At 42.1% G+C, this 19,304-nt stretch overlaps 1 protein-coding gene across 1 annotated transcript in view; it reads left to right on the top strand.

Annotated features, from left to right (window-relative positions):
- Nucleotides 1–11,039: 11,039 nt before the first annotated feature.
- Nucleotides 11,040–19,304, top strand: part of PXDNL (peroxidasin like) — a 302,579-nt gene continuing 294,314 nt past the window's right edge. Inside the window, 2 exon segments of the mRNA XM_030553072.1 lie at nt 11,040–11,111; nt 11,114–11,205. Coding sequence (XP_030408932.1) covers nt 11,040–11,111; nt 11,114–11,205 — 164 coding nt within the window.

The following is a 19,304-nucleotide window of genomic DNA, read 5'->3' as shown; positions in this document are numbered from 1 at the left end:
ATTACTAAGAAGATCTTCAACAGGTGACTTTGCCAACATCAGTAGTTAGGTCCCCATGCTTTCATCCATCTCTGAAGAGAAGGACTTTTTTATCATCTACTCAACAGTGTCATCAGTGAGCTACCACCAGGAAAGCAGCTCTATCCACTGGCATACTTCAAAGTTAGAGCCAGCTCAGATCACAAGATGTGGCTTCTATACACTTGTCACCTTGAAGTAGGAAAAATGAATGACAGTGGGTAAAGACTACTAGTGCTCTGCATCCACTGAGGACTGTGCATTACCAACACCTGCCTCCAAGGCGGTCACCGTCATTATGTTGTGTGGATCTGGACAGTGGCATTTAATAGTCACCCACAGAAAATACCTACAGGATGGTCTCCATACTCACAGTTTTCACAATGCAGACTGTGATACAGACCATGGGCTTATATGCTGAAAAATAAAGCATTTGTTATGGAACTTTCATCATCCCCAACAAAACCATTGTCCAGTCATTAATACCAACAACACAAAAGACCAAGGAAGGTGTCTCCAATTCACTATGAATCTTGGAAGCTATGTCATCAATTGCATGGAACACACACTGAATAAATATCCATATAGCTGCAACCTTACCTTTGGTAAAAAAGACTGTGCAGTGAGTTAAAGACTGGTTTATGCCATACTCTGAAGAAATGCTCCAGTCACTGACACAAAATGAACAGCATATTTCCATCAAAACACAAACCCACCTCCTGAACAAGAAGTTTTGGTTCCGACCTTGCAAAGCTCTATTTTCCCATTTACCTAAATGAGTAATTTTTTTGTCCTCAGATGAGTAAAATCAGGCATCTTAACTGAAAAGACATTACCATAAAATTTGTTCCTGGTTCTTTCAAATATCTATAATCACTGTTCAAGACTGTTTTGTGCCTGTTTGTTTCATTTTTGTCTTAAATTTATCTGTACTGAACTGCAGAAGCGATTAGTCTGCCCCGTCCAAGGCATTTTGACTTTGATCACTTGTCTTCTTTGTGCTGCATGCATTTTCACGCTCCCCCCCCCCCCGTGTAATTTTGGATCATCAGCAGATTCCAGCAGCTAACTGCCAGTGCCTTTTTCCCAGTTATCAAAGTGAACAAAACTAGGTCTGACAATTATCTTTGTAGCAGCGAAGTGCTTCAGCTCATCTTCCTTCTTTTATATCCAAGCTGGGTTTGTAGTTCATCTCCAAATCACACTTTCTAACCTTACAGATGTGCTCATTGCACTGTAGCACATGAAAAACAAATTCACACACTCAAAGAATAACACATTATATCGAAAGAGGGCAGTATTGCCACACAGGAAAGATCAAAGCTAAACCTGCTGACACACAACTGCATAGAAAAGACAGTAGAATTAATAAAGCCATCTCCTGCGAATGTTGAAAACTACACAGCAAAAGCATGATTACCAGACCCCATTAGGTATTAAGTAAAACATATCTTGGGCCCTTTCCCTTTGGCTGTAGCATAGTGAGTCTTTAAAAGGGAAAAAAAAAATTCATGTTTGACTGTCTCCTAGATGGTAATAACTGACCTATTTAGAAGGAAAGAGAAAAAGTTAAGTTGAGATGGACTGGAGCTGTTGTTCTTAAAATCCAATCCTTGAGTTATATCAGTCGGCCTTTTCTTTAGACTAATTCGGCCATTCGGTCTCGCTTTTCCCCATGAACATGTGTTGTTATAGGTTGTTGTGACATTTTATGAACTTTCACTCACTTTGTACACTAGAGCTCACAATTCGGGTGTATTTGCATGCCCAGTTATTAAGACATGCAGCACAGAGGGCAGGAAATTTAATCAACTATTACACCCTCCTGATCCTGGTCTGCTCCTTGGTCTGGAAAAGGCCCTGCCATAATGTAGAGAGCCCTCAGGGGCTAAGTTAATGCAGTGTCCCTGGGCTGCCGAATGGACCTCAGTACTACCTGGGATGTTTACAATGCTGCATCCTGTAACCACTTCCTTCCTAACCCCCTAAGACATTGTTTCTAAGGGGGTCCTCAGAAGGCAGCCTTACAACCGTTCTTCCACATGTTGCTGAAACCTCTAGTTTATAATTAAAGAAATGGAGAATTACACACAAAAAAAACACAGCCCTATCAAATATTTAGAGGATGGGGGTGAACATACCTTTTTAGTTATCAGACAAACCCCTTTCATATTTTACTTAATATATTTTGCTATTGCATTACATAACTTAGCTTCATGAAACTTGCAGACACTTTCCTAATGCTTTATAATGGTAAGACACTAGATTGCACATGTGGTTATTAAATTATTCTTTACTGTTTTTATTGCAGTAGCTCCTAGAAGTCTGTATCAGGGACCAGGACTCCATTGTTCTAGGAACTATACAATCTCAGAACCAAAAGACAGTCTGTGCCCATAAAGAGCTTTACAAGCTGTCCCACAGCTCTTTTGACAAGAGTACAATTGTTAACAAGACAGTGGCCTGAACCAATTCTCATTTGAGTAATTACCTTCAACTTTAAAAAAGAAAATCCCCTGAAGTTTCAATATTCTTTGTCTGTCCAAAGCTTTTCTGTAATGTTACTGTGCTGTTAAGTAGTTTCCACAGTCCCTATCTGATGAGGTGATTACATTTCAGGAGTGAACTAATCGAGCCCTTTGTGTATATATACAGTTATCAAAGTGCTATATTAGGACAATATAGATTTTAAAGGAGCATCCTACTCCTGGCATATTGATGAGGTCAGCATCCAATGAAAGGATAAAAAGTTCCAAGGGGAAGATTTTTCAGCGGCACCAAGGGTAGATGAGGTGCCCAGCTCATTGAAAGTCAGTGCCTTTGAAAAGCTCCCATTGAAGCCAGCTGAAATTTCCCATCAACCAAGGGTATTACCCGGATTGACTTTTTGGAGAGGAAGTTCTCCTCTAGTATCATGGTTATCTGAATGGCCTTGAGCCTTTGGAAGAGGGTCTTTTATTCCACTTGTTGCTAAATACAGCATTCATAATCGCATCTGTAAGGAGAGTGAGTGAACTGCAAACTCTAGTGGCCCATCCTCCTTTCCAGTGTAATCCACAGGGGCACAGTTGTCCTGTATGCTCATTCAAAATATTTGCCAAAAGTGATATCGGAATGGACCAGACCATTAATCTCCTGTATTCTTCTTAGTCTCACCCAGGAGAAGTCAGGATTCACACTCTAGATGTCAAAAGCATTTCCCCGTGAAGGATGTTAGACTTTTTTAAGCCTTTGGGAATCAATCTAAAGGGAATGCTATTTCCGTTCATGGATGACCTAAGTGGATTACGCAGTGCATTGAGACATAGCCAGGGTGACAACACCTGAGGGTCTTAAGATTCACTCTAGCTCCTACAAGAAGAAGAGGTGGTTGTGTCATGCTTCTTGATCGATATATTCACTGAAAAATGGTGAAGGAGCAGCTCACTTAGTTTAAATGTAGCTACATTTACTTTGTGATATGATTTAATGTATATTTTACAGAGTCAGAGCTATAACTGGAAATGGTAGCCAAATCCTTTCTCACTAGCTTGTGCCTCAAATAACTTTTGGACTGAAGACCTGTTCTGGGTGGCTTATGAAAAACATGGTGATCATTATTTAACACTTAAAGAACAGTGAATTTGTGAAGAAATCCATTCTAGAATATGGCCAAAGAACCAAAGATAATCTGTGGGACTTGGAAAGAAAGTTTTTAGCATTGTAGGAGAGAGTATATCTAAACATTTTGCTGGTAAAATACTCCTGGAAATAATTAGATCTCTGCATTAAAAATGTTCCAGTGAAACTGAACTTCAAATGTCTATTCAATACATTGTTCTTAAAAATGTATGAAATGAGTTAGTACTAAATCCTCAAGTATTTTATTTGGCAGAACAGAAGACAAAAGTATGCTTCAAATTGTTCTCTGGCAAACAAAATAGCGCAACTGTTGGAGTTTCTATTATTGAATTAAAAATATGTTAATACAACATTAAGGGTGAGGGTATAATGGTACAAAAGGCAGGCAACTTAGAGCTTAGGTTGCCTGTGTAATCTTAAATTTGCTGCCCTGTTTTATGCATTACATGATCATACATGTAGCCCATAGGCCTAGCTTGCCTTTATTATATTCCACAGTTATGCAAGGAACCTACAGGCCTGTATCCTGTAAAGCAATAGTTTCAGCAGTTTCAGCATGAGGCTTGAGACCTATGAACTTTAGCACTGATAACCATCCTAATGGAAAACTGCAAGTATTGGGAAACTGAAAATAGAGAGTTTAAGGGAAACTTCCGATCACAGGACAGGAATCCAACCACAAGGCTATCATGGCAATGAATTCATGTATATGATAATAAGTTGGGATCATTGATATACTAATCTATAGGAGAAAGGGAGGAAATACAAATAAGGAAGAGGCAAGAAACTCCTACTGAATATGCATCAGACACAGTAGTGTCAACATAACATGTTATAAAAGTGGCATCCCAGCCTATGGCCATTAGGAGAGTGAGATGTAGCCCTGGGGAGGTGCCAGAATGATGACCACTGGTGATGATGGGGAAAGTGATGAGGAAAATGATGGGTAACATTTCAGGGTGTTCTGCAAGGGAAGGTGTGAGTATATGGATGTGCAGATGTACATTTTGTAGTAGCTCTATTTACTTTACTGAGCTGGGATGTTTGTGACTATGCTAAATGTATTAATGAACTATTTGTAAATATAGAAGAGTTCCTGCAGTGTGTATTTTGCAGCTGTGCGCATCGGGGTTCCCAATTATACAATAATTTTATCTTAAGACAAGAACCCTCAAAGTAATAACTGAGAATTCATAAGTAATCAATATATAATCTATAGATCAGGCTCTATGCACAATACTGAACAATGCAAGATATCACTCAGAAAGTACTCATCATTGTTTCCATACTTACCAAGGAAAAATGGACACACAAAGGAAAATCACATTAATTTAACAGTCATAATCAGCAATGTTTATTCTCAAATTGCTTATTGACAAATCTGGGGCCATTCCCTTCATCACTGTGGTTCAAGCCTCCGTTCAAACACCCATTGGGATTTCCTAAAAATCAGTTCCAAAAGAAGCATCTGCTAAAATCGAGATGATGTTATGTGAACTTTCAAATCAAGCTGACTGGAGAGCATTTTCTAAGAAGCCATTTGAACAATGTACCCAGCCCAGTACGGCATCACTGAATTTCGTTAAGGAACAGAAACAGCACTTTGATCTGATCAAATATTTTAACACTGGAGTAACTCATACCAATTTATGCTCAGAATCATTGGCCAATACAATTGAAAGGCATCAAGCTTCCTGATTTGGTGATTAGCAGTAGAAAGCAATCAGGGATAAAATGTTCAAAAGTGCCTAAGTGACTTAGGAACCTCTGTCCCATTGAATTTTAGTGAATCCTTGGCTCCTAAATGCCTAAGTAACTTTTGAAAATGGAACGTAGGCTTCTAAGACACACAGACCCAGAACCTCAGAAGTATTTAGGTGCCTAACTCCCATTTTAAAGTCACTGGGAGTTTTGCCATTGTTTTTGCACCATGTGGCTCAGTCCCGCTCTTGCACTCCAGCTGGAGCGCTGGGTCGGGGACCCCTCTATGCAGCTCCCGGAAGACTCGGCATGGCCCTGCTCTGGCTCCTATGCACTCCAGTGCCCCCCTCCGGCACTCCACTGGGAGCTGCACCTCCACCTGTGGATGGGGCAGTGTGCAGAGCTGCCTGGCCTCACCTCCGCATAGGAGCTGGAGAAGGGACATGCCACTGCTTCTGGGAGCTGCTTAAGGTAAGCGCCGCTCTGAACCTGCACTCCCTGAGCCTCTCCCCAAGCCCTTGCCCCAGCCCTGATTCCCCCTCCTGCTCTCCAAATCCCTCGATCCCAGCCTGGAGTACCCTCCTGTACCCCAAACCTCTCATCCCCAACCTTCACACCCCAGAGCCCGCACGCCCAGCCAGAACCTGCATCCCTTCTCGCACCCCTGCCCCAGTCCTGATCCCCCTCCTGCCCACCAAACCCCTCGGTCCCAGCCCAGAGCACCCTCCTACACCCCAAACTCCTCATCCCCAGCCCTACCCCCCGAGTCTGTACCTCCAACTAGAGCCCTCACCCCCCCCACAAACACCCCATCCCCAATTTTGTGAGCATTTATGGCCTGCCATACAGTTTCTATTCCCCGATGTGACCCACCTATGATCTATATATTTCCTGCTGTTCCCAGAAATCCCCTCGGTTAACGCTATCAAAGGCCCTTGTTAAATAAATAAAAGCCATGTTTAGTGCATGATCTTTTTCACATGCTTTTTCCTAACATTGCCTGCGATACCCTATCATGTTGTAATACCACATGAATTTTCAGGCAGAAAAACAAGTGACACATGGCCAGGCTTTGACTGCGAAGCATTCACTCCATCACTTTGGCAGCAACAGAGCAAAGTGCGCTCTCCCCACATCTCTGTAATTTCCACACTGACCTGGCACCCTTCATCGGGGGTTGGGGTTTTTTTGGCCTGGTCTTTGTTCCCCAAATGGATACAAATAAGTTTGTAGAGCAATACCTGGCAAATAATATTTCTTTGCAAAGCAATGTTATTTCCCCTCCATTATCTCCTCCCATTGCCTCTGGAAGCGCTCTGCTTTGACTGAGCCAAGGAGAAGTTCGTCGAGTTGGGTAAGTTTAATACATGCACATTTTTAATGGTCAGTAAACCTCAGAACTGCGAACTCCTTGGGAATGGAGGTTGTTCATAACTGAAATGTTCATAACTCCGGACAAAACATTATAGTTGTTCTTTCAAAAGTTTATAACTGAACATTAACTTGATATAGCTTTGAAACTTTACTATGCAGAAGAAAAATGCTGCTTTCCCTTTATTTTAGTAGTTTACGTTTAACACAGTAATGTACTGTATTTGCTTTTTTTTTGTCTCTGCTGCTGCCTGATTGTATACTTCCAGTGTGAGGGTGATCTGTCAGTTCCTAACCCTGGTGTTCATAACTCTCATAACTGTATTATTATTACTTATTTATCTCTACTGTCATCTATCTATGACAGATACTGTCATATTGTTCTGTATTTGTACAGCAACTAGCACAGGATTCAGGACAATGGCTTGGGGTTCCTAGGCTAGTGCCAGCATTATGCTAGGTGCTGTACAAATACAGAACAATATGACAGTATCTGTCACAAAGAGCTTGCAATCTAAGTGAATGTATTGTTTGTAATTCTGTGACTTTTGTTTAGGAATCCAAGGTATTGAAACTATCGTGATTAAAAAACAGTCATTTTCTTCAAAAACTGAACAAGGAGTGTTATTAGGACAAGGAAAACAATACTATCCCTAATGCTGTCCTGTCCTTCCCTCCACTAATAGACCCATAGCAATAGATTTCTGTGAGACTATCCATAAAAATAATTAAAAAAAATAAGAGAATTCTGAGGGAGAAGGGATGTCATGGTAGAAATGCTGTAATTTCTCATTTACAATTCAATGATGTTCATTCTTTAGCTGTCAAGTATCAGAGGGGTAGCCATGTTAGTCTGGATCTGTAAAAGCAGCAAAGAGTCCTGTGGCACCTTATAGACTAACAGACGTATTGGAGCATGAGCTTTCATGGGTGAATACCCACTTCATCGGATGCTTTGTCTTTAGCTGTGTGTAACTAGCTCCTAGTTATGTTAGTGCATGTAGTGATGATAGCAGTCACAATAATAAACCCAAGATGAAGGTTGATGCACATGTTCCAAATGAGCATGAACAAGGCACAATAGGTCAGTGTATTGCTATTTCATTGAGATATGCCTCAGTTGCATTGTATTGGGTTGCATGCTTCCAATAATCTGAGCAGTGTGCCAATCATCAAGGAATGGATGCCCTAATGAGACTTGTTGCCTTTACAATATGTTGAAATAATGGCATAAGGCAGTTGGAGAATCAACAACAGTTTATTTTGAAAACATGAAGTGTGTTACTGTGCCAGCAACAATAATGCTTAGAGAAAGAGAAAACATATGATAAAGCTTAAGGGGAAGTGTCTTTTTGGAAAGCCAAAACAAGAACTGCGTATGTAACAGAAGCACTGTTAGCTCTTCAGTGCACCCTTTTGTAGTTAAAAAACCCCACAGGCCATCCAACATTGCTACGTGAAACTGTGGTAGTCGTAGCCATTTCAATGATGTAAAGGTCAGAAGGGACCCTTAGATAATGTATTCTGATCCCCTTTGAATCACAGGCTGTTAAATTTCATCCAATTACCTCTGGACTGAGCCCAATAACATGTGTTTGGCTAAATCATACCTCCAGAAGGGCATCCAGCCTGGATCTGAAGACATCAAGAGATGGAGAACCCAGCACTTTCCTTGGTAGTTTGTTCCAATGGTTAAGCACACCCACTGTTAAAAAAGTGATGCCTTATTTCTAATTTGAAACTTTCCAGCTTTGACTTCCAGACTTTGGTTCTTGTTATGCCTTTTCTTCACTAGATTAAGGAGCCCTTTAGTATTTTCAAGTATTGTTTATGAGCTTGGCTCTGCCTTATCACACTTCAGTGCATCCACCCCAATGAAGTACTTGGAGGGGCCTTTTAGAGTCAGAGGGGGAGAGGTTTGAATCTGGTGGGGCTCCACAGGGAATAAATAATGATAATAAATAATTAATACAGTCTATAGCCTGTTTCATCCTCTGATCTCAAAGCACTTTACGAAGCTGGGTAATTATCAGTACTCCCAATTTATGGATGACGAAGCTGACACTCAGAGATGCTAAGAGTCTTTCCTAGGGTGACACAGTAAGTCAATGACAGAAGCTGGAATATTCCTTGTAGTCCAGTGCCCCAATTCCTGGGCCACCCGTCCTTTTACACAAGGGCTCTGTGGATGGAGGAAAATGATCTAAAATGACCCACTGAAAGGAAGATCATGAGCCATTTCAATTCACACCTGAAGTCCTTTGGAGGCAGGGTTGAAGCATTTGGTGATTAACTATTTTAAATGATTCAGACTTCCAGCAGGATGAGCATGAATGTACACCCCTTGATTATGGACAGAAGAAGATCATCTATCAGAGCAACAAGTGCTGCCTCTGTACCGCAACTTGGTGTGAACCCTGGCTGAGATGGGTTAGGAATGGCTTTTTGCTAGCTTCTCAGTTTGTTTTTTCAGAAGAGAGAAGCTGGATTTGGAACAAGTTTCCTCTGTGTTATGGGAACCACACCAAAAGGGCTGGGCAGATGGGCAGAGTTATTATTAATTTACCATTTTATCTTCTGATGAGTTTAGCAATGGGACTGCACAAAACCAACAGGATGTAAAGGCCCTTAAAGGAGCTTATAGTCTGTAGTTTTAGTCCTGCATTTGGACAAGGGTCTAAGGGTCTGATTGCATAATGGAGGCCTATGGAGTTTCACCTTGCACAGTCTACAAAGGGCATTGGAGGAGTGGAAGCATGGGGATAGGTGTTATTGGCCCAAAGCCTGCATTGGAATCCGTGTGGATAGACTGCTACCCTCATGTGGAACCCTATGGCAGTTTGCATACATGCATCACAGTGGTGGATACAGCTATCCATCTTGTGAACGAAGGCTCAGATCCTGAAAGTGATTTAGGTGCCTACCTTCCATTGGCTTCAGTAGGAGTTAGGCATGTGAATACATTTGAGGATCTGGGCCCAAGTCCCTGTTCCTGCAACTGCATCCAAGTAGGTGACTCCCTGTGCCTGTAGAGAGTCCCAACATGGCCCAGTGGCACTGGTCTAGGATTCAGAAAAATCTGGGTTCTGTTTTATGGCTCTTCCACTTACCTGCTGGGTGATTTTGGGCCAGACACTTCACCTGTGTGTGACTCAGTTTCCCCATCTGTAAAATGGATTTAGTTCTTTTGGGATCTGTTGATGAAAGCACTGTATAAGGGCTAAGTATTATTATGGTGCTCTGTATAGGTGCAAGGGATCCACTGAAGCTGACAAGGCCTAGGAGTGAAGCTGCCAGTCACATCTTTTTCTCTTTCCCAAGAAGGAACTAGGAAAGTGCACAGCCACTTTCTCCCAAAGACAAGAGGAGGAATGAACTATCCATCCAGAGAGGGAGGGAAATCTCGCTGAGCGGTCATTCCTTCTCCCCACACTACAAAGGTAAGTAGAACTGTGACGCGTTGAGAGGCTGATGGGGGCAACAAACCGGTTGGGAAGCATAGTCTGTCTTCCCCACTGCCAAGGGATGGCTGCTTTCTTTTTTCTCAGCTTATGGGATCACTGTTATCTCCATGGGGTTAGAAAGTGGAATGTGTTTACCAAGACTCCCTTTGCATTAAGCGAAGCAGCTTGACATGGCCAAAATGTATGCTGGCCTGTTCATCTGTTTTTTCTAAAAAGTGTGTTTTTCATTACTTTTTAAGGCTAGAGAAATTTTCTTCATTGGCTCTCCCGCCTACCCCTCTAAGAGCCTGTGTTCCTGTCTGTGTGCAGAGACACTTGGACTTACTCTTGCAAAACAGAGATTGACACAGCAACCCCCTGGGGACCTGCCTTTTTACCTAGTCCCTACAGTCCTGTGCAAAGCAAGGGCGCTGTCTAGGGGTAGCTAAAATTGAGAGGAAATGTGCCAACCTCTGCATTCCCAAGCAGTTCAGAGCTGGTTAGCATATCAGTGGGACGGGGCTGGCCTGGATTAACTAATTCCAGGAAAGTGCATTCGTTCATTAAAAGGATCACCTGACACTGTGGAAAACAACTTCTCCACTAGCTAAGCTGTGAGGCATCGCTCTTCCCACAGCTGAAATTAATTAACACAGTCAGTGTCTGGCCCCCACCTCTCCCCTCCCTAACCAGGTTTTAAAAGCCCGGCTGCATAGGCTTTAGCAGGGCGGCGCCCCCTGGTGGTACCCGGGGCGTGCTGCCGCCTGTAATGAGATCCCAGGCTTTGCTGATTGGCCCCGGGATGTCCTTTGGAAAGGTGCCTGAGTGCAGCTGCAGCGGGAGCTGCCAGACTCCCCTGAGCTGGGGCTGGGGAGCCAAGGGGAGATGGAGTCCAAACTTCTCTCCTTAGCTGTCCTTTTCCTGGCCGTGCGGTGCGCCGCGTCCCTGCCCTGCCCCGCCCCAGTCGATGCCTTTGCTTTAAAACCACCATCCGCTGCATGCACTTGATGCTGGATCACATCCCCCGGGTGCCACAGCAGACATCACTCCTGTAAGTACCACGCTGCCTCCCTCCCGCTCGCTGAGCTTCCAGCTCCTGGTCAACTTCGTGCCTCTCAGGGCTGCCGCTTCACTCCGTCCGCCCCAGTTTGGCTGTTGCAAGACGAGAGCGTGACCCAGGGGCTGGAGCAATTTGGGCAGGGGCAGTGTGGAGAAATTCCAGGGGGAGACATACTGGGCAGAGGGGAGGTGACTGCCCCGGGGGTCCCTGAAAGGTGGTGCAGATTCCACAGGACTCTGGTAGCATAGTGACTGAGTGGAGGTTGAGTGATCCTCACCATAGTGGCATACTTCCAGGGGAGCCCCTGGAAGGTGAGTGCTGGCATCTCGGGGGGGGAGAGGTATTCCATATGGGCAGTGACTGCTCACTGTGGCACTGGCAGAGATTAATTTGTAATGAAAGAGGTGCTGGGGCTCAACCAATTTTTTTACTTTCATAACTGACCTTGCAAGCCCAGAGGTGCCAGGCTATGAACTACCAAGCCTAGAGATGCTGGGCTCAGCCCTGGCAAGCCCTAACACAGATTAAGCACTAGGCATTGGCATATGCCAGGGGGAATCTCTAGAGTGGCAGATCACAGGAGCTCCTGGTAGTGGTGGAGGAGGACTGATATATTCCAAGAGGAGATATATGTGAATTATCCAAGTGGGAATGGCTGGCATATCATAAGGGGAGTCTCTAGTGATGGTGTTTGGGGAGGGGGTGGGTTTGAGTGATCTCAGGGGATAACTTATTCCAGGAGCACCCCTGGAGTATAGGTCTGGGATGAAAGATCCCAGGGGGTAGTAAGAGAAATCAGGCTGGGCATGTACTTGAGGTAGTGGGAGGTGCATAAATTTCAGTGGCTGACCTGGGTAGGTGAGGGTGATTGTTAATTGCAGAGGCAAACCACTGGGAAGGATTGGAGGTTCGAGGTGATTATATGGCTGGAGGAGTTTATACTGGAGGTAAATTTATTTGAAGGATGAAGAGAAAAAAGGAAAAGTATTTGAACATGTGTGGAAACAATTTAATTCCTGAAAATATTGAAGCTGAGAACTGCAGCAGCTCCAAAGAGCACCTTCCACTGTCAGGAGTAAAGGTACAGATAAAAGTCAATAATTAAGGTTGTGTTGATGTGATAGGAAATGACCAAATGCATTTGAACACATGGAGCTTTGACTGTTTTGCTGGCAAGGGCCATGTTGCTGGACTGTTCTTGCGCCCAGATTATCTCTCTGCAGATTGGCAGCTGCTTCTTTGCAGTCCTATGGTCTCTTGTCAGGTTGGGCTTTGTTTGGTTCCTCCCTGTGTCAAAGCCAGGATACCCTTTTGTCTAGTCACGAAATAGGACTGGCATGTCACTGCTTTCCAACCAAAGTAACACACCCACTAATGGTTTTTCAGCTTGATTGCCTTTACCATCATTCATTAATGTTTCCATATCCATTTTTTGCTCTCCTTATGTTTGGAAATGTTTGTATTGCAGGAGTGGAAAACAGGGAGACCAGAGGGAAAGTGTGAAAAATCGGGACAAGGGGTGGGGGATAATAGATGACTATACAAGGAAAAAAAACCCCAAAATCGGGACTGTCCCTATAAAATCAGGATATGTGGTCACCCTAGTGGAAAATGATCAAATAACATAGACAAATAGTTACAGCAGCATGGGATCATCAAGGTAGCTGTTGTTTCAGAGTGTATATTTGCAAGTGATTAAATTTTTAAGCCTAAACCTCTCTGTGAACTGTTTTAAACCAGAACCAGCTTTTAACTGATTACAATTGCCATGGATAAACATGCTGTGCTACCAGGATAGTTTTTGCTCAGGAAACATGAGGATCTGTTTTCAGATGCTATTATTTTCCCTTTAGAAAACATCTGCTAGCCTATTAAGACCTTAGTCATCATTGTTATTGAAGTTGTTAAAACAACAACAAAAATAGGCTGACTACAACTTAGTCAGAGAGGGAGAACTTGAGAGCCAAGTGGCAGTTGTAATAAATGGCTGAAAAGATTAAGGCTGAAAATTACAGGGAATGAACAAACTTTGATTTGATTTTGTAAAAACTGGATTAATCTCCTTGAATGCTGTATGTTACTGGAAGTTGCTAAAGATTCAGGTTTACAGCTGTGACACTGATTTGCTCTCTTAAAGTCTCTTCCCTGAGGATTAGATCAATAGAAAATTGATCTCGGCTCACTTATTTGCTTTTCCTAAAGAAGGAAAGAGCAGTGCCCAACTGTGACACCTGCCCACACCTAACTGATGCCTGCTGTTTAGAATTTGTCTTCTGCGATAATTCATTGAGATTAAATATCTACTGAAGCAACATTGTCAGTGGGCAATATAATATTTTATATTTATACTGTTGGAGGTACCAATCGAGCATAAATGGACAGTAAAAAAAAAAGTCCATGCCTCAAAGATATCACAGTCTAAGGCCCCAATCTTCAGTGTCCTGAGCCTTCATAGTGTGGGATGACTTCTGTGCAGAAGACAGTGAGATGCTGCATGGGTACAGGGAACTGCCTGCACGGAGAAGCTTGCAGGATCAGAGTCACTCTGCAGGTGCAACTGAATGAGGATGAGATAATTGTAAAGTATCAGAGGGGTAGCCGTGTTAGTCTCAAACTGTAAAAAGCGACAGAGTCCTGTGGCACCTTATAGATTAACCGACGTACTGGAGCATAAGTTTCAGTGGGTGAATACCCACTTCGTCAGATGCAACTGTAAACAATTTATTAGAAATGTGATAGAGGATGCTGGAGACAGATGTTGTGAAGAATACTTCATAAAGCTTCCCCTTCTACATTGAGATGCTTTATATTTCTGGTGGTGGAGAGAAGGCCCAATCTGTACTAGGTAGAGTTCAAGGCCATAAAGGACCATTAGCTCATCTAGTCTGACCTCTATTATATCACAGGCCATAACACTTTATCCAGTTACTCCCGTATTGAGCTCAAGAAACTTTGTTTGACTAAAGCATTTCTGTCCCAACAGCATCCAGTCTTCCTGTGAAGATGTCAAGAGATGGCAAATTTGCCACTTCCTTTGGTAACTTGGTCCAATGGTTAAACAACTAATGACAACAGTCATTGTAGGGATATTAAAGAAGGTACTAACAGTGATTCCCCCAAGTTCACCAAGTACAAAAATCTTTTAAATTCTTATGTTAAAGCTTGTCAGCTCCTGTCTGCAGAAAACACAGATTATATCTGTCCTGTGAAAGATACTCTGTTACTGTGTAAAAATTACAAACAAGTTCATTGACTTTGTTCTTGAAGTAAACACTCTGCTAGCCTTAAGCTGTAATTGATATAATGTAAACAAACAGACCTTCACCCTCTGTGATTACCAGGCCAGGAGTCTCATAGGAATTAACACACACCCCAAAAGTGGTGGAGATAGTAAATTAAAATATGGTTAAGATATGGAATGTATGTTGATGAATGTTTGATGTACGTGAATGGGTAGGGAGGTGCCAACCTAGAAAGGATCCATCGGCCGAAGAATGTGTCAAGTGGACCACCAGACAACCCCCGGAGGGTAAACTGGGATCCACCCCAAACACTTGCAAGGAATGTGCCACTTTAGATAGTGTGGAGCCACCAGGAATGTGCCATCTGCTGATTGAGCCAACAACAGCAGGATGAAACGGTTCCCATAGACTAACATAGGAATTAATTCCTATAAAATGGACTCTAAAAACTGAGAACTTTGAGTTTCTGGTTCTGCTGCCAGTCTCCAGGAGCATCAGGTGCATCTAACACAGACTTGGCTCTATCCTCATGACCAAGATACCTGGCCAGTAACTTGGCATGAGCAACTTCTAGGCTAGTAACTATAACACCTGTACAGAACCTGAATGAATGATTGTTTGAATGAAAATATATATAATCTGTGTGTAAGGAATAAGTAGTAATAGGAATTAGTCAAACAATGTTTTTTGCTTTATTATTATATTTACAATGAATGTGGCATCTCTGCCTTATCTCTCTTAATAAGATCCTGCTGATTTTTATTACATCATCCTCACTGTTAGGTAGCTTTTAAAGGAAGGCAATTGTTCCTCTCTTGTGATTATTCTACAGGGCTTATGATAAAGGAACAATTATTGCTTTGCACAGGTGTAAAACAGAATCCTAAAGAACTACTACATAGAGGGATGTGGAGACAAGTCTCTAAGTAGGCCTAGAAATTCAGTTAAAGCTGTCGGGAATTGACAGATTTATTTTAAAGACATTTAAACCAATTAAGTGATACCAAAGGATTACAACTAGTATAAACAATATCTGCAACTCCCTTGACATGCCACATTTAGATAGTGAGAAGTATTCTCAGAAGGAGTGGGCAGGTCAGCTGAAAAGAGAGAAAAATGATATAGGAGCTTTGCTGAATAACAGAATTACTTAGTTAGTTAAAGAGGGGAGGGGAGATTCCCCAGTATTGGGAGGAAAATATATCAACAGAGCTCACTGGGGAAAGGTTATATGCACATTTAATTGGCCATCTTTTTCTTTTAAACTATAACCATGTAGTGCCAGAGCATACCAAGCTACTGCTATTGGAAACACAGGCCAGTATTGCTAATACATACGCATATCAACACTTATTCAAAATCTCGTTTGATATGAGCCAGCATCTTCAATATCAGTGAAGTTATGTATGCATGTAATGCAATTGAACTCCGTTAGGAAACATGAATTCCATCATAAGCCTAAAACGGTGAAAAATACAGTTTCTTTACTACTAGTTTTTTAAATGGATCAGGTCATTGGGGGAAATATAAAGATATCTGGTAATGACCAGATTTTTATGTAAGACTGACTGATCGCTAATGAAAAGTCTGACATCACTTGGCTTAGTTAAACTGAGGGCTCTTTGTCCTAAAGTTTACTTTGTTCAATTCTGTGATAAGTTTCATGGTCTTTGATATAAAATGCAAATGTTCATAGAAAAAGTTGAGGATATAGATGCAGTTGATAAAGATAATTTGAACTTAAACATTTAACACAGCTTTCTCAGGCAAAACTTTTTAAGACTGTTTATGAATTTTGTTACTTCATGTTTCCCTTACTTTATTAGGAGGTTCCTGTCCACTTGAAATAAGTCAATCTTATGTATGTATTGAAAATTTTTGCTTTGTGTGGAAATTGCCAGCTTACTCTTGCACCTCTGAAGAGGGTGAGCAAACCATAAGAAGAATAGAGATCAGTCTGAAAAGAAACTCTTCCAGCTCAGAAGAATAACTTCTGCTTCCTCAAGAATAAAATAGGATTCTATGTTTCACATTTGCCGGTTCTCATTCCAGCTGTTAACATATTGGTTCCATTCGCCCAAAAAAGATTTCCCCTTAATATGTCTGGTGTTCTAATGCATCTGTGTTTCATGCCTGTGTGCTTTCCACCTGACGCAGCTAAAGATGTTATCTAGTTAGATCTTTTTTAGTTATTTGAATTGGAAAGCTTCCTTTCTTCATGGTCGTCATGCAAGAATTTTACAGGATTCTTGTGAAAAGTGTTGAGTTGTCCGAGCTTCAAGGCACTTCTACTTGCTCAGTATTGCGTTTCCTGATATTTTTAATTCAGCTTTTAAAGTGCAGTGCTTTGGGGGTGGGAGAGGAGAGGAAGTTACAATCATCATGACCATTGTAAAGGATGGAGGTATGGAGGGCAGGGGATAAAGTGTTATGTATGTTGCTTTGGGGATTTGGGATGGGGTTCAAGCTCAGTAATTCCTGCACAATGTAACGGTAGGAGCTATGTCCAGACAAATGGCACCATATGCCTCTTTAAATACACGCTATTCTGTAAGATCTCATGAAGTTCTGCACGCTTATTTGGTGTGGTATTGGCTATATTCTGGGTTTGTTTGGTGAGGATATCAAATGCATATCAAGAAAAGAATGATTTAATGATGATTGAAGCAACAATGAGACCTGTGGCACCTTAAAGATTAACAGATGTATTGGAGCATGAGCTTTCGTGGGTGAATACCCACTTCGTCAGACACATGTAATGGAAATTTCCCAAGGCAGGTATAAATATGCAAGCAAGAAGCAGGCTAGAGATAATGAGGCTAGTTCTGTCAGGGAGGGTGAGGCCCTCTTCTAGCAGTTGAGGTGTGAACACCAATGGAGGAGAAACTGCTTTCGTAGTTGGCTAGCCATTCACAGTCTTTGTTTAATCCTGAACTGATGGTGTCAAAGTTGGAAATGACCTGAAGCTCAGCAGTTTCTCTTTGGAGTCTGGTCCTCATGTTTTTTTGCTGCAGGATGGCCACCTTTAAATCTGCTATTGTATATCCAAGGAGGTTGAAGTGTTCTCCTACAGGTTTTTGTATATTTGAAATCTGACGATACACAGGCTATACAGCTAAACAGATGCATAGTGCTACATACAAGGACTTTACCATGACTAGTTCTAACCTCCCAGGAATAGGAGATATTGTGCAGAATTCCTGTTCCTCAGTAAGCGTACTTGATTGCATAGCCTGTTTCTGTACAAACTTATGGGTCTTGCTACATACACCTCTACCTCAATATAACGTGACCTGATATTCCAAATTCAGATATAACGCGATAAAGCAGTGCTCGGGAGGGAGGAGGGGTTGCACACTCCAGTGGATCAAAGCAAGTTTGATATAATGCGGTTCACCTATAATGCAGTAAGATTTTTTTGGCTCTCAAGGACAGCGTTATATCGAAGTAGAGGTTGCTCCTGTCTTAGAGTTCTGATGGCTTCTGCCACAGAAGACAGGGAGGTCCACTAGAAGATTCCTAAGCAATTTAAAGGGATACTCCTCAGTTCCTATATAATACAACATCTGAAAACTACAGATCAAAATGGTAGGGAGAAATCCTGTATCATTGTGGAGATGAATTAGAAGATCTAATACATATTTTAGGTCTAAATCCTGGAACTGATTCTGCATAGGTAGCCCAAAAGGATTATGTCCAGGTGGAAGTGTGCTTCCCAATTCAAGTAGACAGATGTGCTAGCTCTGTTTGATCTAGTGTGCTAAAACAGCAGTGCAACCAGGTTAGCATTGGTGGCAGGTTGGGCTAGCCACTTGAGTACAAACCTGTCCTGACCTCTGGTGTCTAGCCTGAGCTGCTGGTTATGGCACCATTTGTGGCATGCTGGCTTGAGCAGATGTGGCGCATATCTGTCTACTTGAGCTAAGAAGTTCACTCCCAGCTGCAGTGTAGGCATGCCCATTGATTCTGTGCAGGTACAGGGTTCTGTCTGTACTCAACGAATTGTAGGCATGGGACTTAACGTGTCCCAATTCTGTTGGCCAGCTCCTCAGCTGTGTAGATTGGGTTAGTGCCGTTGGCATCAATGGAGCTATGATGATTTATGCCACCTGGGAATCTGGCCCTATGTTTCTATGCAAATGAGATTGAAATGACTGTCACTCTTATTTAATGATCTATGGATGCAATATGTTACTCCACTAGGAAAATTTTAGATTAAAATTCAGTATTACTGGATCAGACTTGTTATGTAATGGAGCAAAAATGACACGCTTCTGGATCATGAATGGTACTGGAACTGGAAGAAAGTGTATTACTGTTAATGCCACAGATGGCAGTGCATTTGTCATACAAACTGGAATAAAAGGGTCAGACGTATAGGTCCCATATAAAAGCTGCCAGAATTTTATTTGTATTTTAGAAATAAATAGCACTGAGCTATAAATATTAGTGCATAACATTCATTTAAACAAAATATAAATTCACATTAAAAACAGCTAATGTTAAATTTTAAAACGCCTAAGTGTATTGATCAATTCACTTACTTATGTGGAGCCTGTGTCTCTTCCTACAAATGTTCCTTAAAGCTCTCACACTGGATGAAGTAAAGCATCAAAGAGAAGTAGAGACCTGTTCCCAAACACTGTCCAGCAGACCAATTTCCACACCCTAACCTGCCCCATGTGGAAAAGTTCATAGCAAAGGTCTCCGTATCTCTTAGAAATCTAAGGTTTCATTCTCTCTTTCCCCCCTACCCCCCTAAATCTTTCTTCTGCCTGACCATTTCTTTTCTAAGAAGACATCACAGTTGGGATCAATACCTTCATTGATCTGAGGTGAAAGCTGCCT

The sequence above is a fragment of the Gopherus evgoodei genome, chromosome 2 (genome assembly GCF_007399415.2).
Source record: "Gopherus evgoodei ecotype Sinaloan lineage chromosome 2, rGopEvg1_v1.p, whole genome shotgun sequence".
Lineage (NCBI taxonomy): Eukaryota > Metazoa > Chordata > Testudines > Testudinidae > Gopherus > Gopherus evgoodei.
This window is presented reverse-complemented; position numbering and strand designations above follow the sequence as displayed.